Genomic DNA, 24,887 nt, shown 5'->3' with positions numbered 1-24,887 from the left:
AACTCTAACATCTAAAGCTGAAGCCGATAGTTGTTTAATTACTTTGTCAATTGCCAGGAAAGTAATCAGCAACAAATCTTAGTAATCCTTTCATTTATTTATCCAAGCAAAACTACAAATTGGTTTCTTGTTTCAGCATTCAGTGGGAGTGTTACAGCTTTTGTTGTTGTTTGTATTTGTCGACTGGATATGTTATATTTAGTTTGAATCTCTGATCTGATAAAACCAGAGATTTCAAGCCTTCAAGGAAGGCTCTGGAAATGAATGTTTCATGATTACTTAAGCTGATGGAATTATCATTAAAAAATGAAAATAAAAGCTGCCCTTAATTAAGATAATATCTACGAAATAAGAGAAATCAAAGACAGGCTTAACCCTTCCACTTTTCCCACTCCCTCCACTGATCTGTCTTTACCTCCCTCTTGTTGGTTTGGACACAAATGCCAGGCCGGTCGGCGTGAGCGAATGCTGAAGTGCAGCCACAGCTTCCCCAGAGGCTCATGCAAGCGTCAGTTTGTGTTATAAATCATTCAGGGACACTCAGAAGGGGCACACAATACATTTTTATCCTTCTCCCCTCATCCCTCCATCCTCTCTTCTTCTTTTATTATTGAATCCGGTTCCTCTGAGCTCCCAATCTGCCACTCGGCTCGATCAAAAACTGAGAGGAGGAGGAAGAGGTTGAGGGGGGTGAAACCAATAAGACCAGAGGCCTGGATGAGAAAGGGATGAAATAAGAGAGGTAGAGGAGGAGAAGAAAGGAGCGGCTGCAGTTTGATTTCACACAGGAATTAAGCAGCTCAGAGCAAAGGTTGGAAGGTCATTTACATTCTCAATTATGAATCAGCCATGCTTCCTGATTGTTGTTGTGGTTGTAAACAACAGCAGGTTTGTGAATACTGATGTAGGTATAGTTCAGGGTCAGGCGGGTCACGCTGGAGATGCTACACCACCTGCTTGTCAAACTGAAGCAGTCCAGTGGCTGATGGCACTCTGCTGTCAGAACAACTTGCTCAGATCTGGTGTGTGTGTGTGTCTGTGTGGGAGACTGAAAAATATTGAATTATTGCTTGTGGGAGTGTGTGCGTAAGCTTGTGTTTGTCCATGGCGGTGTGTGTGTGTGGCGTCCTTGAACTTGTGTTTGAAAGAGGGGAAAAGAGGATGTGACGAGCTGTAAATAGGAGGCCCTTCCCCTCTGATTAAAGGCAATGACATTAAGTGAGAGACACCAGTGCACTATGGGAAATATATTTGCCTCTCTATGACTCTGATTATAAACAACCAAAATTCAGCTAACAGGAATATAAGCCAGTATTTTACCACAGGGGAAACTTAACATTACATCAGCTGTTTAGACCATGATGGGGCATAAAGTCAAGAAGTCTGCCCCGGTATCAGTTCAGTTTAATCAGCTGCCTGCAAATGGAGATGTCAATACAAATGTTTTTGTTCAAATTCTCATTGAGATGTTTTCCTGTAAGGTGGAGAGTGTAGAAATGAGAAAATTTAGTGATCTAAATATATAACGGTCTTCTTTATTAAATGCTCCCTTTCTGACCCCTCACATTGGTGAAGCTCCATAAGCAACTTTGACCTTTGAAAACAAGTAGCTCCTGTGATGCATAATTAGTACGTTTTTGAATGATTCTATAATTAGGCCTAAATTTCAGGTATAGAAAAAGTGAAAAAGTGTGCTTTTTTTGCTTCATATTCCATTTGATTGCAAATGATATACCTAGTATGTACTAAATTCATCAATTGGCAAGCTTAAAGGGTCCTTTCACAAGTTTAAGGAAGAAATTACCCCTACAGCAGTGTTTTTGTGCAGCAGAAGCCCAGGCCGCTCGCACCAAACACCCCCTTCCTGCTCGTCTGCCGGTTTCCTCTGCACTCAGACGGGGCCATATTTTACTTGACCAAAAACACAAATTAACGGACTCCCACTGAAAAAATCTGATATCGGTCTGCATTCACGCTTTATTAAAAGAATTTTAGCGCATTTCTTTCACACAAAAACACGCTAAATAAGGCTCTAGCTCTCATTGTGTCATAGAAACGTAAAACGGCGCTGCCTCCGCTGCAGAGCCACAGCTGGCTACGAGGCGCTTGCCACTTAGTGTATCAGTCCGCGCGCGGCGTGCCAGATATAAACAAACGCAGGTAGTCTGCCAGGACTTAATATAAGTAAACAAAGTCAGGATTATATCCACCAGACATGGGGCATCTGCTCTACCAACTAAGCTAAAGTTGCACCCCAGTTTCCCCACATTTTGCTCTTCCCAATGCCAGCTTAATGAGTTTGCTTTTTCTCACCTGCTTGCCAGTATCTACCTGGAAATCAGTGTTTTCTCTTGGACAAAGTAGTGACACAGACGTGCCAAAAGATCTCAAATAGGAGGCTTCAGGGGGTAAAATGGAGTGATGTTTTCACTTTTTATTAATCTAACACTCTCAAATCTACTTCACTTTGACTGATGTTATACTTGAGGTACTATCTACTTCCAATAAAGGAGGGCACATTTCCAGTGAACTTTCTGCAGTGGAGGTGTCATCGTTTCTGAAGCTGATTAAAAAAGAGATCATGTCTGTGGATCCTGGACTTGTTAAGAGGATAATAACTGAGAGTCATTAAAGAGATTTTCATTGGCCGTTGTTGAGTCATTCCACCATCTGTTATTGGTGAGGGAATCTGAAAGCTCTTCCTCTGTTTGTACTGGAAGGACGTTGCTTTTATCCCTTTGTCCTTTTGTATTTTATATACCGTTAATGAAACTCATTATTGTCTTCTGAGAGCTGACTCTGTCACATGGTGTACAGTCTCTAAATTAGTTAGTGAACAAGGCGCGTGCAAGACAAAGAGAAGGGAAGTCTAAATGTGTTTTGGCATTTAGGAGTTTGCAGAAGTTGCACTCATCCACAAACTGCACCAGATATACGTCAGTGTCTGAAAACAAACTCAAAAATAGAAGGTGTCATTTAAAGTCACGTTTATTGCTGCCATTATTGTTAATTATACTCATATGTCAGATACAGGTTTTTCTCTCTTTATTGAAGTTTCTTCTATGTGTAAAAGAAGTCAGAAAACTTATCCCCCCATACTTTAAAGTGTTTGTTTCTGTCCACAGCACCACGGATATTAGGTACCGGAGAGAAAGAACATCTCTGAAACTGGATTCAGTGACTTTTTTGACAAATCTGGAAAAGAATAACACAGATTTTTTCTCTTCTGTTCGACCTCAGGTGAAAATCCGGCCATGGGGAAAATCAGCAAAGAGTAAACTCTGCTCTGAATCCAGGACGGTAGAAAAGGAAAGAGACAGAGGACATCAGAAAACCTCTTTCCACATTTCACACAGGTTGGTGCACACCTGACTCTGCAACGCTGTCTGCTCTGTGTTTGTGTTTCTCATCAGTGTATCCTTTCGATTGCTGAATGCATCCAACTGTCCTCTCATGGAGTAACAGTGTTTGTTATGAGGTTAAATTTGTGCCATCAGAAACTGAATTTGAATTAAAAATTGAATTTGAAAAAAGCATGATGTGAAATGGAATTTAATGTTTTGAAATTTAATTTATTTTTTTAAATAGAATTTGAATTTGTATTTTGCCTATGAAAATTCAACTCTTTTTATACTTTGATTCAACCTTTTTTAAACTTAAAATTCAAAAACACAGAAAGAATTCAATTTCAATTCACAAAAAGCAGATTCAGTTTTAAAATTCAATTTCAATTCAGAGCAGCACGACCATTACGTCATCTTGTGCCCGTCGGGGAGACTAATCCAGCAGATTCACGCCGCTATCTGTGCCCACATACCAGGGCTGTTGTGTTAGCTGTTGTTAGCACGCCCTGCATTTAGTTCACAAATACCACACGAGGGATGTAAATAACACTGAGGTAGCATTTCTACAAATATAAGTTGAACAATACTATGTACACGGCTGATTTAGAGTTACAAACATTTGTCAGAAGTGCTTATGAACTGATTATTACAGGAGCTTGATGACTGTTTAGAATGGGGGGCAGCCATCTTCGATTGTCAACTTGGGGGTGGTGAGGGGCGTGAAAGTGATTTCATTCATTTCTAACCGGCTATCCCTTTCGGGGTTGCGGGGTGGGTGCAGGAGCCTGTCCCAGCTATCACTGGGCGAGAGGCGGTACCGGTCGCCAGTCGACCGCAGGGTAACATAGTAGACAGACAACCATGGGTGTAACGTGATTTCAAACTTGATTATTCAACCGCTGGTCTTCAGCCATCGTTGAACTGACCAGCGTCCCGCTCAGGGGAGGAGGAGTACAGCTAGACACAACACAGGAGAGTCCGGGGATGTGTAGAGGGTGTTTGTGAATCTGTGCTCGATTAGTCTCCCTACAGGCACAAGATGACGTAACGGTCGTACCACTCTGAATTGAAGTTGAATTTTAAAACTGAATCTGCTTTTTGTGAATTGAAATTGAATTCTGTGTTTTTGAATTTTAAGTTTAAAAAAAGTTGAATTAAAGTGTAAAAAAAAGTTTAATTTTCATAGGCAAAATACAAATTCAAATTAAATTTAAAAAAATAATTCAATTTAAAAAAAAAACTCATTTTCAAAACATTAATTTTCAGTACACATCATGCTTTTCAAATTTAATTTTTAAGTCAAATTCAGTTTCTGATGGCACAAATTTCACCTCATAGTTTGTGAGCACATGTTGGATGTTGTATGTTGGACATTCAGCCCAGGCTCCTGTAAACTGGGTCTTGTTTGCTTCATAATGAAGGCTTGCTGCCCTGGCGGCTCTCTGATGTACAGAATAGCTAACCAAACCGCTGTCACACTGAATTAAAGCTGAGTCTGGAACTTTCTCTGGCTTGTGCCATGGTATTTTTAAGATGTCTTTGTGTGTTTGTGCATGCATATTTGAACTTCTGTTCAGGGATGGATTGCTGGAGTACGGCTATTTGTGGTTGGTTGTTGGCAGCTCGCAAGAAAGTAAATTGTTGGACACTTAAAATTGGAGGCCACATTTTGCGGTTGACATTTTTTAAAGTTAAATGGGACTCATGTTTGATTGTTGGTGTTGCTAAGTGCAGATTGTGTATTTTTGTTGGTGAAATGCAGAGGAATGAGGCTTTACTGTTAGTGATGGCAGACAATGGTGAAGTTAGGGATAGGTACCAAATAAGATACTTTTATTGGTACCAACCAAATTCCATCTGTAGTAAAATTAAAAGGTACCATGTTTAGGTACCTAAACGCATCCTTGTGACTGTGAGGGAGTGGAAAAGTAGCCGGTTTTCCATGCTGGACATGAATGCAGCATTGCAAGGTTATATTTTAAAGAATAAATTCATTAAATTGAAAAACTTTGAGATTTTATTATTAAACAAATTGATATTTATCACCACATAAACACACAAAAATTGGTACCCATATTGATTGCCAGGTACCGGCATTAGTACCGTAGCATTTCAAATGGGAAAGGTACCCATCCCTAGGTTAAGTGACAGACAATGTTGAAATCATTCAACTAACATGAGTTCAAATGTTAGGACGAAATATGTTGTGCTTGTTAACTAACTAGGGTTTAAAGTTATAAGAGTTGCCTGATTTTTGTACTTTTATTGAAGTAAAGCTTAAGTTTCTCCATCTTTTCACAGACTTTAGTAAATTGGGTAACCATGTAAAAATCCATCTGTCAACTCGCTGTCATCATCACACTGAGCCAACAGCAAAGACTGGATCCACTGGGAAGCCAGGCGTGTTTGTGTGAGTGTACTTTGTGTGCTGTGGGCAAATCTTGCTGTTGAGTCACACCCTGATTGGGAAAAGAGCTTGCAGGGACTGGGTGTGGTGGAGGGGAACAATTTGGGTTATGGAATGACCAAGGGCTGATTTCAAATGTCTGGACTTTCTCTCACGTCTGAACCTGAGGGCAGAGTACCTGTGAAGTTCAAACTAGCCATGGCTGTCATATTCAAGAATCAGGTCCACAAAACTGCTCATAGGCTATGGACGCCCCTGGTGCACCCACACAGGTGTCCTCACTTTATTTTTTGGCTCATTAGATCTCTTTTCTGAGGCAGTGGAGATGTGTTGACTTTGTCTATGGTTAGAAGGCCTTTTAAACCACGCTGTATCAGTTCGTAGTAGCTATAATTTACAGGAAAACAATGTTTTTTTTATGCACTGATTAGTCAATACACCAGGGAAACTTTATCCCTTTAAAAAAACAAATGTCTGATTCTTCCTACATGGCTTTCTAACTCTACATCCTAAAAGATTTGAAGTATCATCATTCAGATTTCTTGTTTTTACTTTATCCAAAGACAAACCAAGGCTCATACTGCTTTTAGTGATTCAGTCATTCATTATTTTTTAGTTACTTTTTCTCTGTATTCAGGATTTAGTATGTACTCTCTGTTCATACCCTGCAAGCACAGATGGAAACTAATCCTAAAAGTCCTTTAACTTCATGTAGTGACAGTGAGAGCTTCAGACATGTCCTCTTGCATGTAAATGAAGTCCTTGGGGGCCCAGTCTACAGGACTGACATTTGAGTAAAGCTTTTATGCTATTAGGTTGTATATAAGTGGGTTTGTGCACCTGTGTCTGTGCATGCATGGATACTATTCTCTATTAATTTAAAGTCCAACAGTATACTGCTAATTTTCTGTAGTAAGAAAGAAAGAATGTTACGTTTTCTTTTTAGGAATATTATCCAGGTTGTATCTTAGAGTCCTCCAGCTTCTTGCATGGTCACTTTCTATTCCTCCTTCCTGCATTAATGTCTAGCTAGCATGGTCCAGTCTCTTCTGCCATAGTGTCTGTACTAGGCATGGGTATTGATAAGATTTTATTGATACCAATGCTGTTATCAATGCCACTAATTAATCCAATCCTTTATGGACTCCCTTATAACTTCCTCCTGTGAATGTTTTGTGTAGAAAAATTTGGCTTTACAGGTTTTCTGTGTCAACATTGTATTGATTTTATAAGTAAATAAATATGATATGACACTTTTGGTATTTAATGTTAAATTGCACTTTGCATTGTTAGCGTCCTTTTTGGTAAAGCGAACCCAGGCTTTTGATCTCTTCCACCTCTTCCTCATTGTCTTGGAAATTCAGCTTCTGGTTGATGAGCGTGATTAAGGTGTGACATGTCACATGACGTTGACGTAAGGTCAATCCCATTGGTTGTATATGGAGTAGACAGCATGGTTCTGCAATTTAGAATTGTATAATTTTGAAGTCAAAATACTCCCGTCACAGTCGCTGCCATTGGCAGCCAGAGTCTGCTCAGCAGAGGCAATAAGGGACTCAGACAGAATCTGATAGAGCTGGGTGACAAAAATAATATTTTTTTTCTTCCAAGAGTCTAATCTCTTCTTTTCCCCCGACATATTTTACAATCAGTGAAAAAAAAAACATGAAAACAGCAGCTGTCAGTCATTGTTAAACATGGCGTTAAGCCTCATTTTTAACCTCTTATAACTAATAAAAATGAAACTTTTCAGAAAAACGACAACTTGAATACAAGGCAGCCTAAAAACATTTTCAAATCACCAAAACAGTCGATGTGAGAAACATTCTGCCAGGTGTATTAATTTTTTTAAAGTTTGACCACAGCCAATCTGAAATGGCTTGGGAAATGGATTTTTTGACCTATACTTCAGCCAGCCACCAGGGGGAGCAGTTTTTATGGTGACCTCACCTCAAGCCGAGTAAGATGACGTCTTTTTGTATTTACAGTCTATGGTCAATCTGCTTTTATGAAACGTAAAGAATCAACAAGGAAATCGTTAAGCATAAAGGCTACTGATGTCGACGGATCTGACCATTTCTAATTGATTCTTAACAGGAACCAGTTATTGAAACCCATCCCCAGTCTGTACTGAGAATAAAACAGAGTAAAGAGCAGCGAGAGAGGAAGTCTCAGTGTGCATTTCAGTCAGTGTTTATATCATTAAAACATGTTGACCCATTTAAATCATACAAGAAACAAACCCACACACATATACATCACAGAAACGTGTGCAGTACTCTCCAGGGAACCTGCATTCTTGTGAGTTCTGAGGCTTGGACTTTTGCACTCTTTAAGTTTTTATTAGAAATGGTTACTGAAGTGCTGTGGTTTTCTTTCTCTCTGTCTTATCCAGGCTTCTTTGCTCACTCACACCTCTAAAGCTTCAGCCCTGCTCTCTGTAACGTCATGATTAGAATAAACTGAATCATTACATAATTCTTATTCTGTCTCTCTTACACACACGCTGCCGTCACACTACGTCTCAACTCACAATTTGGCAGATTTATGAGTCCCTTTTTTTTTTTTTTCCTCTCCCAGTTTCTGATTAGAGCTGGTGATTTTAATCCCGGTAAGAATTCCCACAGTCTGCCTAATTCCTGTTCCTGCCTAAAGCTGGTAGGGGGTCCAGTAAGCTGCTAAGCCCCCTGGCTATACACGCACAAACGCACACATCAACTGACGCACACATATGGACACTCGAGCCCTCTCACTGGCGGGGTGGCACAAAGATATTTTCCAGCTCAATCTGTACGTGCGCATCTTCAAATATGATCAGACATACATGAGAACAACCTTTCAGATCATACACTGTATATGCACTCACACGCACACTTGCACACACACACAGTGCACAATACTAATACTCTCATGGGAGCTGTATAGAATACAGCAACCCCAGGAGACTGAATGCAGAATTGAGTGATAAGAAATTCAGGTATTCTTCTTTGTCAAAGCTTTCCTTTCAGAGGAAGTTGATAAAAGAGAAGAGAGTTTCAAAGAGGAGTTCCAAGTGTTCGAGAACTGAAAGAATTTATATAAATATAAGACAGAATGGAGAATAAGAAGCTACTTGATGTGTCTGTAAAGCTTCTATCAAAGTCAATCTGACATACTGCAGTAGAGAGATGTTTTCATGCATCGATAATGTCTTAAAAGCAAAAATAGAATGACGTCAAATGTCTGTGAATTGTTCAGTATTTTTGATTATTTCTTATTTTTAGTCTTTGTACAGCTTTAACATCAAGGTGGGCTGTGATTTTGCGTCAAAACCAATCTTGGCTTTGAATTTTGCATTTCTCCTCTGTTCGTGGTGTACATTTCTTGTCCTGCCATCAATAGACAATGAAATGTCCTATTTAAGTCTGTCTGGTGCAGCACATGGTGTGCAGCTATATCCAGCAGCCTGATGGACTTGGTCCTGCAACAACATGTTGGTGCATCAATTAGTCATAACGGCACCAACAGGGGGCCCGGGGGCTGGGATTGTGAACATTGTTGTTTGTTTGTAGATTTCTATTTGTGTGTGTGTGTGTGTGTGTGTGTGTGTGTGTGTGTGTGTGTGTGTGTGTGTGTGTGTGTGTGTGTGTGTGTGTGTGTGTGTGTGTGTGTCATGTGTAGTTATGCGTGTTGAACTTTAGCCCACATTTGACACATGTATGACTGCATGTGTTCATGTGAAGATGGAATGACTTCAGAATAAGTTAGTGCGAGATTAAGTGCTGGCTTGTTTGAAATCACAACCAGGGGCAGCGTTATGGATGGACCCATAGGTCCCAGGCCCACCCTAAACTTTTCCTTTAGTCCTTATTTATTTTTAAAAAATGGTTTAAAATTGAAAGTTTGTGTTACTTCATGTTCATTTTGTCAGTGATTAGTGATTGTAAATGTTAGTCAGGGATGCACGATAATATCGGTAAGTTATAAGTATCGGCTGATATTGGCTTAAAGGGACAGTTCAGTTTTTTTGAAGTGGGGTTATATGAGCTCTATGTGACTACTAAGGACATTAGATACAGTAGAAAGGTGTCTCCTCTCCCTCAGTAAGACACAGACTGTAATCGATGGTGACGAGGAAATAGGCGCTAACAGCACCTTTCAGCTGTAGGGAATGTAAACAAGCTATGCTTCAGGCGCCGGTTGTAGCCTCGTGTAAGTTTGATGAAGTATCGTAATTCTTTTGTTTGCACTCTAAGGATTGAGAGAGAGTATCGATATCGGCTAAATGTGTTATTAAATATCAGCATATCAAATATTAGAAAAAAATCCAATATTGTGCATTCCTAGTGTTTGTTAGATGCTCTGTCTTTGGAAAAAAAAATAGCTGAGTTACAAAACATTTAGCTCTACGTAGGCAGGATCAGAATATTCTTTTTGGAGAGACTATTGATTTTTATTTAATTTATTTTACCATGGTCAATGTCCCCACTCTTACAGCTTATAATAAACAAAACACCATAGCTGTGCAGCCTACTGGTGGGTTAGAGCGCCAATCGTTGGTCAGTACCATGGAGAGCGATTGGAGCTAGATTTGTCTGATTCACAAAATGGTTATAAAAATGCAATTAAAGGTGAAAAGGGCAATCAAATCCACTTTAAAACAGCAGTAACAGTAGTATATTGAAGTCATTTTTATTTATTTAAGTAAAAATCTCCAAACTTTTGTAGCATAAGGCCCAGCCAAAATTTGTCTGGTCCACCCATAACTGAAATTCTAGCTCCGTCCCTGATCGCGACCAGACATTGTTGACTGCTTTCCTTTTGATGCTGCCAGAATCCTACGAAGAGGAAACATTAAGTTCATGTCATGTTTAGAAATTGTCAAAACTTTGAGATTATCGCCATGAAGACTTTCAGTAGAAAATCCTTTTTTATTATCCGACCAAAAATGTTGGATCCTGAAGTGTTCTCCGGCGTGTGTGTGCGTGTGTAGTCAGGCCAGATTAGCATAAACCGTATAATCTCTTTTACATATAATTTGTTTTTATGATACATAGTTTATTATATACAGCAAATCTTTTAGCGCCATTACCCACCCCCACAGTCACCCCCACACACACACGCCGTCTCATTTCACACTCAGACATCCGTGTGTGCATACAAAGCACTTCCTCATCCTGCACATACACATGAACACACACCTGCATAGAGGCACAAGGTCATGCATGAGTGTGTAGTTGCACACATGTGCTAAAGAATTCACACACACACACGCGGACTGTGCGTTTAATCTGTCTAAGCTATTTGCCAAATCAGCTCTCTCTCAGAAACAATGCCTTTCATAGATCAACAGTAGCCACACACACACACACACACACACACACACACACAGTGGACTGTCCGAACACTGAGCTTTCGCCGAACTAGTAACAGCTTCAGCGAGCCCCACCGTGTTACAACCTGTTGTTGCCACATTGCATCACTTCACACATCTTAGAGGAGAGGAGGCGGGGAGGAAGAGTGAAAGCGAGGGTGAGAGAGAGGTGTGCAGAGTCTCCAGAGTGATCACATGACTTTAGAGTTCACTTGTTCCGTTTTTATCTGTCTTTTACACTTTTTTTTCATCTACTCCTTCCAGCATTGTGGGTTGGATCTTCATCAAAACATCTTGATGAGTAAAAATGCTCACCGGCCCTGGTTCTCCTCCCCCTCTGCACTTCAACATTTTTATTTCTGTCTTTTATTTGTAAGCCCTCCCTTCTTTTCTGATTTATAATAAGAGTTTGAAGCATAGTTAGTCTCCTGTGAGTGCGCTGCTCATGCTCTGGGTGTGTTTTTGATAGGTAGTGCGTTGGCAGGGTGTTTTTCTTCAGGAGAGTGGGAACGATGAGAGACAGACAGGGCTGATGTAACCAGGAGACACACACCTGCATTCACCAACAGTCATGGACACATAAAAGTTGCAGGTAAACGAGTAGAAAGCACACACACGTACATTAATATGTATTGAAAAACGCATTTTACGAAGCTAACTTTACTAAATATATGAGTGTAACTGCATATGAGAGCTGTCAACACAATAAAATGTGCATTTATCCTGAAACCTAAATTTCATGAAGCATTAAAAGTCCAAAAAACACTGTTCCCATTACTTTCCATCACTGTGTTTCATTTAACTCCTCCTCACCACAAATATGTGTAGGAATCTGCAGCCCACAGGTTGCACACGCAGTCATGTTCCTCTACTATCCATTCATCATTCGTCACACCTCCATCTCCAGCGTGAAGGTCTCAGCTGAGGGGTTTCATGCTGCTCAAAAAAATCCCTCAAGAGTGACCGAGAGATGCCCAGAGGCAGTCAGCATGTAAGCCTGTATATGTGATCCTTCACATTATGTAAGCGGGTAAACTGAAACCATGCCTGGCGTTCATGTGACAACCCCGCTGTGGTTTCCAAGCACGTTCCCAGGCATTTTTTAGAGAGAAATCAAAGCTTTACGCCATGAAATTAGCTTTAGTCAGGGTATAGTTAAGCTGGCTGCCATTCCTTAAGCTGAGATGTGATGTTGTAGCTTTATAAAACATATTTCTTCACTTCTATAAGCGGAGGGTTACACGCAGCAGAATGTGTGTCCTTGTCCAAAGGATATCTTAGTTTGCTTACCTGTTGAAGGGATTATACTAGTATGGAAATGAATAAAGCCTTGATTAAAAAAGTCATGTCATGAATGCTCATCATTAGTATTATGTAATATGTATCTTCTGCTTTACTCAAAAGGATAAAAAATAAACCAGCTTTTCTGAACCACACTGACTTGAATCCATACAGAAAGGTCTTTTGTCATGAGTTAAGGTGGGGACCTTTCAAAACATGAAATTCAGCATACCTGGATGAGGTAGATAAGGTGTATAACAAATTTAACCTGTTTAATCCCTAAATTTTCCCTGTAGAATAAGGGCATGTTTTTCATTCTTTAGACCTCCCTACTACATAATATGCATGATTTTTTCATTTTTTAAAGTTATTGTTTTATTATTATTTAACTATTTTTTTCATTTTCTTTCATTTTAAAACCTTAAAGGGGACATATCGTGCTGATCCCTGATTTAATACTTCCATATACCTGTAATATAATAAATTTGAAAACAAGACCTTACACCCCCTGAATTTTCAAAAAATGAGATATTGTATTTTTTCTAATATCCTAGAACGAGATTTGATGCCTCTGAAAATAGGTCATTGCCATTCGGCCGCGAGATTTCGACCTTCGTGACGACACGAGGATCCTTTCTTTTTATTGGAGTAATCTAATAAAGCAGCTCCTCCTCTGTGATGTCAATTAGCCTCACAACCGCCACCGAGGGATACCCCCACCAAGAGCCAAGTATCCCCTTGAGATGCTGGATGCAGGGACTCTGCTCTGCTGAGCAGCTCGGCTTTACATGGTGAATTAGCAGTTAAAACACTGTAGCTTTAGCAGACGTCGTAATACTTGTGAGACTGTGATATTTGCATGCCTGTTCTGACATTCACTGTGAACCTGGATCACAATAATGCTGCGGTAATAACATAGTGACGAACTGACGGTAGAGGCGATCTTTAGACTACACTTTCAGCATGATGGATAAAACAGACAGAGAAAAGTGAAGGAGCAGGATGGAGCCCTGTTATAGAAATAGTTTATTGGTGAAGTCTGCCTATATTTCCACTTATAAACTATACATGTTACAGTACCAGTTTGACTCACCACACTGAAGCGTCCTGAGATGATCTGTGTTGCAGAACCGTCCGGGTCTGACTCGGGGTCCAATACAAAAGGACGTATCCTACACTCTGCCATTTTATCACTGCTATCAATGCCTTACGGTGAAGTTTTGGCGAACAGCAAACTCGCTCGGTCTGCCCCATTCAATGTGGCGATTTTGTAAATACTGCCATGCTGCAAAAACCGCCCCCTGGCTCTACCCCCTCCGCCCCTCTGATAGAACTGACCAATCAGAGCACAAAGGGCTGTGACGTTGCGAGGTTACTGGAGGTCATTCTGGAAACGGAGCGTTTCAACGAGATCTTCAGAATGGCCTAAACTGAGGATAATGAGAACGCTATTGTGGGGCAATGAAGGAACTAAATGACTTGTACTGAGGGCAGAAATGCTTTACAGGCATCCTAGTGTGGCATAGTGAAAAGGAGAAACAAGCATGATATGTCCCCTTTAATAAATCCCAGGGTGAAACTTGGTTACAATTGCTATTCACTTAGTGCAGCAGTTGGAAAACAAGATGATGTAAAAGGGTCATAAAACATAGGAAGCGATAGATATACCATAAATGAGCGATAAAGCAGCATTAAGTATCAAAGAGTGATAAGGACTGAACAGATAAACCAAATAAAGAGGTAAAGATAAAAGAACTATTTACATTAAGAGATAATACAGGACAATATGGACTATGTTTAACACATATTGCACCAAGTGAACAGTATTAGACAGACTCTCTAAACTGTATTAAACAGAGTGTACAGGACGCCCAGTTTTAATCTGAATGAATAAATACCAGTTGAATAAGTTAAATGAGTGAAGACGGGTTATTAATCCAGTGTTTACTTTAAAGGGAGTAATTGTAAAGCCAGATGGCCAGTAGCAGGAATGAGTGACTGTGTCTCTCTGTTCTGCACGGAATGCTAACATGCTAACTATCATGATTAATCCAGTAGTAGCAAAGTCATCTTTCAAACTTTGGAACAGGTTTGAAAGAAATCTCTTTAGAGCTTTAAGGGATAGGGTTTTACCATGTACAGAATAAAACTTTCACATCGACTCTGGGGAGAAAATCCGATAAATTTCATTAAAGTTATTGCCTCAGTCCCCAATGAGAAAAGTACAGAGTCAGAAACCCCCTAAAGCTCAGAGACTGCGTCTGTATGCTTGTGCTGCCGTGGGACAGAGGGCACAGGACTTTGCCTTTAAGGCTGATATTTTTGGAGTGGGTGTGATGGCTTAGATCCCTCTAAGAGCGAGGGATTAGGGTGATGCTGATGCTTAGTGTCTTGGCCTGTGTGCCTGTGTGTCTTGCTGCCTCTGCCTGTATGTCAGCCCGCTCTGTGTGGGGCTGGCCTTTGGAGCCAGATTTGCTTGCTTCATCTGGATGATGTGCGCAGAGATTTCATGGTAGACCAAAACGAAGGAAAGGGAGAGGAAGAGGAAGAGAATTGAGGGAGATAGTGTGCGACTGTGTGCATGTGTGTGACTGTGTGTGATGCATGTGCAGTGAAGCTAACTGGAGCAGGGTGTCCGAGATGCATACACGCTTGACGGGCCGGCTGCATCCCTGCGATACAAAACATTTAGTGTTAGCGTGTGTGTCTGCACGCACATGGGCAACTGTTACACTGTGTGCATGTGTGGACATGATGCATCAGTGACTCAGCTTCAGCTGTCAAGTGTGTCTCTGTCTGTCTGCCTGTATGTGAGTGTGTTTTTAAGCGTGTTCATGTGTTAGTGTGTGTTTACATGAGCAAGTGTGACTGTGAGTTGGAGGAGCAGCAGGACCAGACAGCTAGTCGTCATCATATGACTGTCTTTTTCCCGTCTTATCTTTAAACTGTCTGTGAGACACAGGAACACAAACAGTCATGGGAACACACACCAAACACAAACGTAGATATTCTTTGAAGGGCCTTTGAAGCAACATTAGATCAAACGGTGTCTGAACGTTGTTTGCGTCTCTCTGTCAGTTTGATTTACTGTCTGGTTCAACTTCACAAAAATTTGTTTAAGATTCGCTTCTTAGTCTTTTTCATAAATATTTGAACATTTTCATACTTGGGTCACATAATGAATTCTCTTTCACGCATGGATTGATCTGTGTGAGTTTTTTACCAACAGCCTGGTGTCAAATTGAAGAGGCTCTGCAGCCTTATCTGGAATCAAATGTCACAATCTTGTCCAGCTCAGCGCACAGCAATAACAACATCATCAGCTCATCATCTGTCCCCTTAACCCTTCTGTTTCTCAGGTCTAGCTGGCCAATGCCGGGCCCGCCGCGGACATCTGGTGGCGGCAGAAGCAGCAGCAGCAGCAGTAGTCGTGTGCATGTGAGTGCGGTGCCCGAGGCCTAGCCCATGTCCAGCCCATAATGCCGTCGTCCACACGGAAAGGGGTGCCGAAGGACCCCGAGCTGGCCGACCTCTTTTTTAAGGATGACCCTGAGGATGTCTTCTGTGACCTGCACGAGATCGGACATGGCAGCTTTGGGGCCGTCTACTTTGTAAGTGCTTTGTTTTGGTTAGAACACCGTTTGTGTGAAAACTTCGTCTAAAACGGATATTTAATAAATATGAAAATAACTTTTTGCTGGGATAAGAGAAGAAAGAGCACTTTAAGCAGAAACACTTTAATGCCCCTGTACTGAAAAACAGAAGCACAACGCTACACTTTAATGTAACAAAAACACATTTAACCCAGATATATATTGAAATTTAAATAAATTTATCGAAATGGTCACTATGCAAAAAGGCAGCAGGTTGTGAGCTTTATTCAGCCTGCGTTTGAAGTCAATGGGCAGCACATGAATGAGAGTCTTTCTACTACATGCTGATTATGACTACAGGAGTAAAGCTGTGATTTATTTAATAATTAGTTACCCTACATTTTCATTTATTGATTTTCTGATTTGTACACGTTGTTAGTGTAGCCCCTGCTACACTATGAGCTCTTTGAATGCAATTTAATGGAGACAGATTCCCTTTCAGCACTTTCTCTGTAGCTTTCTTATTAATCTCATCATCACTAATTACCCATCAGGCCTTTGATTCTAAAGCTGAGTCGAGGGGGGGTGAAAGCATGCTGCATCTCTCTGCTCTCTCTGATGCTTTTCTTCTCCACATCAGTTCATGCTTCTCCTCTCCTCCTTCTCTTTTCCTCTCCTCTATCTCTTTCCTCTCTTTTCCTTCTCCTCTCCTCCTCTCCTCTCCCCCAGATGTAGAGCTGGAGGCAATAAAGCCCCCCCTCCCCTCTCTCCCTCCCTCCTTCCCTCTTAAGACATCTGTTTTCCTGCTATAGAAGAACAGAAGCTGTAGAAGGATTTTCTTGGCAGGGAGGGCTTTATGAACCTCTTCTAAACCTATGTCATTTACACACACACACTTACAGACACATGCATACACAGACGGCCCCAATACATCCCTAGTAGCCCTGGTGCCAATGCCCGTCTGGCTAACAGGCTCCAATGTGAGTCTAAATCCTGCCCTAATGCCAGCTCTGTGCTCACTGACACACTTACTCTGTCTGCATTACAACTGGTGCTCTGCTAGCTCCAGTTCAGGGGTCTGCAACCTTTGCTTCCATAGGAGCCATTTTGCCTTAGCTCCCCCCCGATTAAAACCATTCCAAAGCCACAAAATCTACTTTATCTTCACAATAAAGACAAAAAATGTGCATAATATTCTAAACATAGTAAAAATCTTGTGAATAATAATCTGAACTAGAAGTTTATTGTGGTTATAATTTTTGACATGTGATGTCTTAGTTTTTTTCTTTAAAAAAAAAAAAAATTTAGACTTAAAAGAAAATCATAACAACAATAAATTAATACTTTTTTAACTTGAATTCAAAGATTGCAAAATTTTTGAAATTACAATAAAAAAAATCTCAAAAATAAGCATTCTTTAAAAAAAATAAATAAATAAATGGGCAAAAAATTGCAAAAATTTCTAAATTTACTTTTATTGAAGCCATTTTAAAATCAGAGTTATTTTTTTTTCAAATTTTGAACAATTTAGAAATTTGCAAAAATTTCATAAATTTGCGAACAATTATCAAATTATAATTTCATCTGTTTTATTAATTCACCCCCCATTACATTCACAAAATAATAATTGGATTTGATTAATTTCCAAAGACTTACAGGAATTTCAAAAATTTGGAAATTTTAAAAATTGAACATCTTCAAAAAATATTTCTAAATTCAAAAAAATATGTAAGAAAAAAATTGAAATTCAAATAATTTGCACAAAGTTGAAAAAATGCAAAAATCTTAAAAGAATGTGAAAGTTCATTGCAAAAGGTGATGCATTTTATTTATTTAACAAAATGTTTATGCCTGATCTTTTTTAGTGTCATTGTTTTTTAATTTTCGACCCTCTGTAAAAAAACAATTTCAATCTTTTTTTTTTAATCAACAAGATCACATGAGAAGAATGTAAGCAATAACAAGCTAATGTGTTGACAAATGTAAGATGAAGTATCAAACATGTATGCCACTGCTAGTTTGTAATATACATACTGACCCAATGGCCTCCAATTAGAAAAATGGACTGTCTACATTTGGCCTTAGAGGCAAAACCCAGGGCAAATCACTCTGTGATCATTAAGCTTATTACTGATAATGAATGCCAGCTCACATGGGCATATTACTTTTCAAACCAGAGCTTCACTTATCTGGATTATAACAGTCAGTGAGAGGACAGAGAAGTTTTTATAAGAAACTCAAAGCTTTTAAGTGTCCCTAAATTCCCAAAAGAAGGGAGATAAAGTGTGTACACAAAGAAATTGATGGAAACATGAAGAAATAGATGCAAACATATTCAAAAGTTTGATCTTTTTGCACACAGGTAAAAGCACTTACCACTGATGGAGTGAGGAACCTGTAGCAAGAAGCTTATATTTTACAGCTCTTTGATTTTACTGTATTATCAAACATCTGGGGAGCAAATACCTGCAACATAGACAATCCTTTAATGTAAAATACAGCTGCAGATTATTGCATGAAAGCAGAGAAAAGTACATTCATTAATGCATGCATTTTTCCGGCTTTTTGTGCATGCAAAGTTAAATAAATTTATGCAGCATGTGCACCCATAGTTTATGCATGTGGAGATTAGGGAGGAACTCCATTATAGAGAAGAACAAGGGGAATTCCCCCTGCTGTGTACGCAGGCCCATCATCCAGGGATTTGAACACACACTACTGTAGCTTATACTGAATGAATTAGCCTCGTGTAATTATTGATACACCCCCTTTCTGCACCGACAATTAGCCTGAATGTATTTCAATATTTCAGCATTACACGTTTTTTACCCTCTCCTCTCTATAGCCATCGCTCTATAAGTTACACCAGAGGGGAAAGCATTTATATATGAACTGACAAGCAATCATATGGATCAAATGAATCTGAAAAAAAGTCAAATGGGAATACTGTGTTGCCTGCTGTTACTGTAATTCCATTTGAATCTCAACATGAAATTCCCATTCATTTGTAAGTGGGATGAAGCCGAGATAAAGGCTTAGGCTGAGCCGCAGCGGAGCTGTCCATGAGGGTAAAAGCCTTTGAGGTTAACACCACCGGTTTAGCATGGCGGTGCGGATGTGCACAGACAACTCAAACACTTACAGTAGCAGCAGAACAACCACACATCCTTTACCTGCAGGTATCCTCTAATCATGTTGTTGAGCGCTTTGATCAGACGCAAATTGTTTGAATTCAAATGAGAGAATCTGTTATCGCCTTGTCACTCTGTTGTAAATGATTTGCTTTGTGCATGCTTTATGGTGTTTTGCATGCAGCAAATTTATCCTGCTCACCCCCTGGATCACCCTCATGAATATTAAAAAGAAGTGAAAGTAAAGTGTCAGAAAAATCAGCTCATTTCATGCCATAAGAAGTACACAAGCGTTTAATAAATTGTTTATTAAGCAGTATAATACAGCTTTACAGTCAACAGATGTAGGTGCCTTCCTGCATGTTTATCAAGACATTCAACTCCTCCTTTTGTTAAAATGTTGAAGACATAATGTTTACAAGTTGTCAACAAGTTTTTCCATCTTCGCTTTGTGTTGTAATAATGTGTGTCAGGCCTAAATTGTTGAAGCTAGATCTTTTTTTTGAGTCTTACAGCAAAGGGGAGCAAGTAAAAATGATCAGGGCTGTGTGTTTTGTGGGAGAATCTCTTTTTTTCTCACTGTTATAAAACTTTTTGAAAGTTTTTAGACTTTAATAGGTGCTGATCTTTCTGTTTTCTTCCTCAGGCACGAAACTCCTACTCTAACGAGGTGGTGGCCATCAAAAAGATGTCTTACAATGGCAAGCAGACTACAGAGGTAAGAAAAAGAGCAGGGCATTGGTGTAGCTGTAAAAGAATCAACACAATTTGGTGGTTATCTCAGGCAGAAGAAAAGGTGAAAATGCATTTTTCTTTCTCCAACACAAATCTAGAAACAGAGGAGAAGGTGAGAAAGTCAGAGCTCAGATTTTATAAATAGCGTTATGTTGATTCTGTGTTGATATTCAGCACATTTGACACCAAAATAGCTTGAAAGGCTGTCTCATTTGTGGGGCTTACTTTACCCTAAAGGAACAGAAATGATGTGAAATCATAAAAAATAATTACCCACCACCAGATGCAAAGTTTGGAAGACAGCATGTGCTTCCCTCAGGCAAGCCCCTGAAAAAAAGTTTATGTTTGTATGGTGTATTTCTGAAGGGGCAAAACGTGATCTCAGCTTCAACACTCTGCAGTTTAGTATGTAGAGACTACTCCTCCGCTTATTTTGTCAGATGATTTAACTGATATATTTTTTTAATATCTCTATAACCCCTGTCTTTATTTTCTGTGTTGGTGCAGCGCTTTTTTAAACACTTCACCATCTGTCTGCTCACAATAGTAACAGATGTATAAAGGCTTTTAAACAGGTTTGAGTGGTTGCCACAGTGATGCCAGCTACACCATCACAATCAAAGTCCCAGAAAATGCCTCCTTAAGTGTAACCTTGATTGTACCTGTAGTGTGTAACCATCTGTGTGTCTGGATTGGTTCTTGGCAGAAGTGGCAGGACATCATTAAAGAGGTCAAGTTTTTGGGACAGCTGCGGCACCCAAACACGATTGAGTACAAAGGCTGCTACTTGAAAGACAACACTGCCTGGGTGAGTGGATCCTTCTCTCACAACTTCTTTTTTCTACTTCTTTTCTTTGTCTTAGCCTCGCATCGCTGTTAGTTCAATCGTTTTCATCCCAGACTCTTTGTCTGGTTCTTTTCCTCTTAGTCTCAATTTCTTACATTCCTCCTAGCTGTGTCCTCCCAGTGCAAATACTCTAATCAGCATCCATTGCAGACATTATAATGTGGGAATTTGGCAGCGAAAAACAACTTTGATTTCTGTACAAACTTGACCTGAAGGTTTTTATCAAGGATCGTTTGCGAATAATGAATTATTTATCTGTAACTATCCTCTGTTTTAGCTGGTGATGGAGTACTGCCTGGGCTCTGCATCAGATTTACTAGAGGGTAAGTGCTTTTATCAATATCAAATGTGCACACAAACACAGAGATACTTACAAATTCAAATTTGCAAAGTGTAGACTTTAGCTGATAGATTTTGATTGTTTAGATTTAGCAAAATGAGGATTTTACTTATACATCACAGGAGCTTCATTGGCCACGTTTACATGGACCTAAATATTCCGCTTGCATTCCGTTTATTTGCTCTAACAGAAAGAATTAAGCCTTTGTATACACCTCATTTCAAAAGAAAAGTGCCGATCCGAATGCAAACTTAATCGGTTTCACAAACCAATTCCTTTCCCCAAACCAATTGAGGTATCATGTATCCACTCAAACCGAAAGTTGTCAGGGTGCGTTCTTTCAGAGCATGCTCAGATATGACGTAAGACGCAATTAGAGACGTTCCTCAATTTCAAAAATGGCAGTGAGCAGTCAGCACTGGAGGAAAGTTTGCTTTTGTTCTAAACTTTGAAGAACTCAACGTAATTTCCAGACTAGACGGACAAAAAACTCGCAATACAGAGTATAATACAGAGATAAAAAAAAAAAAACTGTCGTCCTCCGTCTTTGATAAATCACGTGATGTAGACCAGAGATTGGAATACTCCTTTCCATGTATACTATTGTTTTCAGGAAAGTCATTCAGAAAGATTCCATTCAGAAAGACAAAAAACTCCTCATGTAACAGTGGCTACTGACTCACTGAGAGGGGTGAGCAAGCAAGCCTTTCAATCTTAAATCTGACCCTGAGATATTGCCAAATGTTTTCAGTAGAGGTGGGAGAAAAAATGGTTATATCATGGTATCAAGTTTTTTGTTTGACAATTTTAAATCCTGATTTTTTGTTCAAAACCCTTTTTTTTCAAATTGATATTCTTCATTTTGGCGTTGATTGTAAGCTTGGCTAGAAAAAAGTTGAGATGTCAGATCCCCTGAATAAATCTGAAAAACTGACTCACATGTGATATGCATTTTGGGGAAAATGGAGGAAAAAATTCACATGGTCTGGTGTCAAAAAAGCAAACCAAAAATTTAAAAAATCGGTAATGTTGAGGAATCACAATTTAGATCAAAATTGGCACCCCAAAATTGCAAAAGAATTTAATCAGGAGAAAAGCACATCATCCCAACCCTAGTTTTCAGCACATAACAATTTGTAAAATCATCCTCTTGAAGATCTGTCACAGTGGCATTCAAAAAGCCAAAGTAATGTGCCCTTACTTGACAAATCTGCCTACCTAACCTTGAAGATGATGGCTAGGGCACCTGGAAATGTTAACAGCAGGTGTTCATTGGTTGCTCAAGTGCGTCTGCTATTTCCCATCTCCATTTCTTTCTTCAGTGTGTCCTGGTATTCCCTCAACCAAACATCATGAAGGCAGGGGCGTTAAAAGATCTGTCATGATGGGCTTATGACCTTGGTTCTTTGAGGTGTACACTGCAGGATTCCTACCAAGTGTTTTTCTATAATTTTGTGAAACTAGAAACAAAATTTAAGGCTGATACTTAAGTTGTTACATTGATCTGTTCATTGGATGTTGTCTGTATGATTTCAGAGTAGTATTGAGTCTACAAACTTCTGCTTACATCCAAAGAACATCTTCCTGTGTTCAATGCTTGACCTCCTTCTCTGTTTACCCTCTGAGCATTCCTGACCTGAACCTTATGTGTTATTTTAAGCACCTATGTGTGCACTCATCACTGACGCAGATACACAGTCATGACAGTTGGCCTCTTTTTGGCATTTTCCTCAGTCAAAGCTCTGCCGTGACCTTTCGCCAGGGCACGCACTCCTTCTGTTTCTGCTACAGTCCACAGGGAGCCAATATCAAAACTGTGATCCATATGGTGGATGCCACAGGGAGTAGTTTCTTATTGTTACAGGAGAAGGATAATATTTTACACAAAAAGACCTTCATCACATGGTGAAGGCCTCTTCTGTGAAACTGTTTTTTTAGTATTACAACTAATTTCCACCTTACATTTTTCTCCTCTAGTTCATAAGAAGCCACTCCAAGAGATGGAAATTGCTGCCATTACCCACGGTGCCTTGTTAGGACTGGCTTACCTACATTCCCATAATATGATTCACAGGTGAGTGAGTTTGCTTCCTTCATCCAAGTATTTCCCTGCAGGACTTGAGCCAAAACATGATAAGATGAGGTGAGAGACACACTTGTGCTCCCTTTATTGCAGCGTTAACTCATTAAGCTCTAAAATCTCCAGCCTCTACTTTGATTTGTTTTTCTCAAACATAACTGAGAGGAAGAGGCAGCCCTCATGCCTTCCTGTCCACGTTATTGTTTTTATTAGCAGAGAGCTATGATTGGTACCATAGGAAACCTTTTTCCGTCAGAGATATAATGATAACTTTAAATACTTTACACAGGTGACGTGTCAAATTTGGGAAAAGCCTGATGCATTAACTAAATGAGCTGACAAGCTGTGTGTTCTCACTCTTTTTATCCACCTCTCCTCATCCAGAGATGTGAAAGCTGGTAACATCCTGCTGACTGAGCTGGGTCAGGTCAAACTGGCCGACTTTGGCTCTGCCTCCATTGCCTCACCTGCCAATTCCTTTGTGGGAACACCTTACTGGTCAGTATACACAAGGGCGCAACAAAGTATCACTGAACCTGAAGTGTCTGCTTTTTGTTGGCATAGAAATTTCAAATAGTTCTGCACAGGTTATCCGACTTACTTCTTCACACTGTTGAAAATTTTTCTGTCTGTCTTTTTCACATTTAACACTCGGAGCTGTTCTCCATAAATTATCGGTATTTTTGTTTTTTAGGTCCATGAGAAAATCAATTGGGGGTTTTTGCTGTGAGAACAGGGTTAATCATTGATTCAGCAAGTGAGAAAACTGGAATAACTTCTCCTCATTATTACCATCAGTGAAAACGATCTGCTGCTCTTTAGCACAGACACCAGTGCCTCTTGCACAACATAATCCAAACATTGTTCTGACATTTTGGCCACTTGTGTGATTATTTTTTATAAAAGACAATGTAAGTCCACTCTCTGATGGTCAAGCCAGCAGTGTTGCACATTTCTTGTCCAGTTAAAGAAAGGTTTATCAGGTATATGTTTATATTGTTTGTAGAGAAATCACTGTGAAGCCCTTTGAGGTTTTTCTGAGATACAAGCTGTGTCCCAACTAAAGCTGCAGCCTTTGGAGGACCCGGCCTTCATAGCCTACGTAGACCACAAAGACCAAACTAATTTGAGACGGTCTGCTGTATGGAGCATTTCCTGTCTGTCACTCTCAACATGAAGCAGTGCCCGTCTCACCTGTCAGGTTTACATTGCTTTTCAAACATATAAATGAGAACCTTGAATTTAAAGCAAGATGGTTTTTAATTTTTTCTTTTCAATATTTACTTTTGTCTTTATTGATAGAGTACAGAACCACAATGGACATGTAAGAGATAAGCAACAATGTACATTTCAACATAAAAACAAGTGCAAGAGGGATGTTAGATAACCTGACACGCCAGACGGGCAGTTTCATATATCCGCCACGGAATTATTTCACAAGTCCGTCTGGGTAGCAGCTCTTCCGATTTGTTTTCAGAGGCGGGACTTTAAAAAAAATCTGCAGCTGGTGATTGGACGACTGTTCTGATGAACACACTCACCACGGACCAATCCACATCAAGCCGCGGTATGACGTAGCTTATGTGAGCCGATGCTTCTAAGAAACAATAGATGAACAACTACTGAATCACGAGAAACAGCTGTGAAAAAGACGTTAGACGACAGCTTCCGTTTTTATCAATTTAACTTAAGAATCAAAGGAACGCTGACAAGTACAAAAGTCTGCTGACGTCACGTCTGCTCCCACAGCTCCCGCCTCTCTTCCCTGATTGGGCT

At 39.8% G+C, this 24,887-nt stretch overlaps 1 protein-coding gene across 2 annotated transcripts in view; it reads left to right on the top strand.

Annotated features, from left to right (window-relative positions):
• taok3a (TAO kinase 3a) overlaps window positions 1-24,887 on the top strand; it is a 95,349-nt gene that overhangs the window by 33,781 nt on the left and 36,681 nt on the right. For both annotated transcript variants that reach the window (XM_074670504.1, XM_074670505.1), the window contains exons 2-8: window positions 3,241-3,356; window positions 15,745-15,996; window positions 19,756-19,827; window positions 20,551-20,652; window positions 20,969-21,014; window positions 23,009-23,105; window positions 23,496-23,609. In XM_074670504.1, coding sequence (XP_074526605.1) covers window positions 15,865-15,996; window positions 19,756-19,827; window positions 20,551-20,652; window positions 20,969-21,014; window positions 23,009-23,105; window positions 23,496-23,609 — 563 coding nt within the window. In that variant the 5' untranslated portion in view covers window positions 3,241-3,356; window positions 15,745-15,864. The remainder of the gene's footprint in view (window positions 1-3,240; window positions 3,357-15,744; window positions 15,997-19,755; window positions 19,828-20,550; window positions 20,653-20,968; window positions 21,015-23,008; window positions 23,106-23,495; window positions 23,610-24,887) is intronic.

The sequence above is a fragment of the Halichoeres trimaculatus genome, unplaced genomic scaffold (genome assembly GCF_033239565.1).
Source record: "Halichoeres trimaculatus isolate MK-OKI-2021-1 unplaced genomic scaffold, fHalTri1.1 fHalTri1_scaffold_5, whole genome shotgun sequence".
Taxonomy (NCBI): Eukaryota; Metazoa; Chordata; class Actinopteri; order Labriformes; family Labridae; genus Halichoeres; species Halichoeres trimaculatus.
The sequence above is the reverse complement of the archived record's forward strand: the minus strand, read 5'-3'. Positions and strand labels throughout refer to the sequence as shown.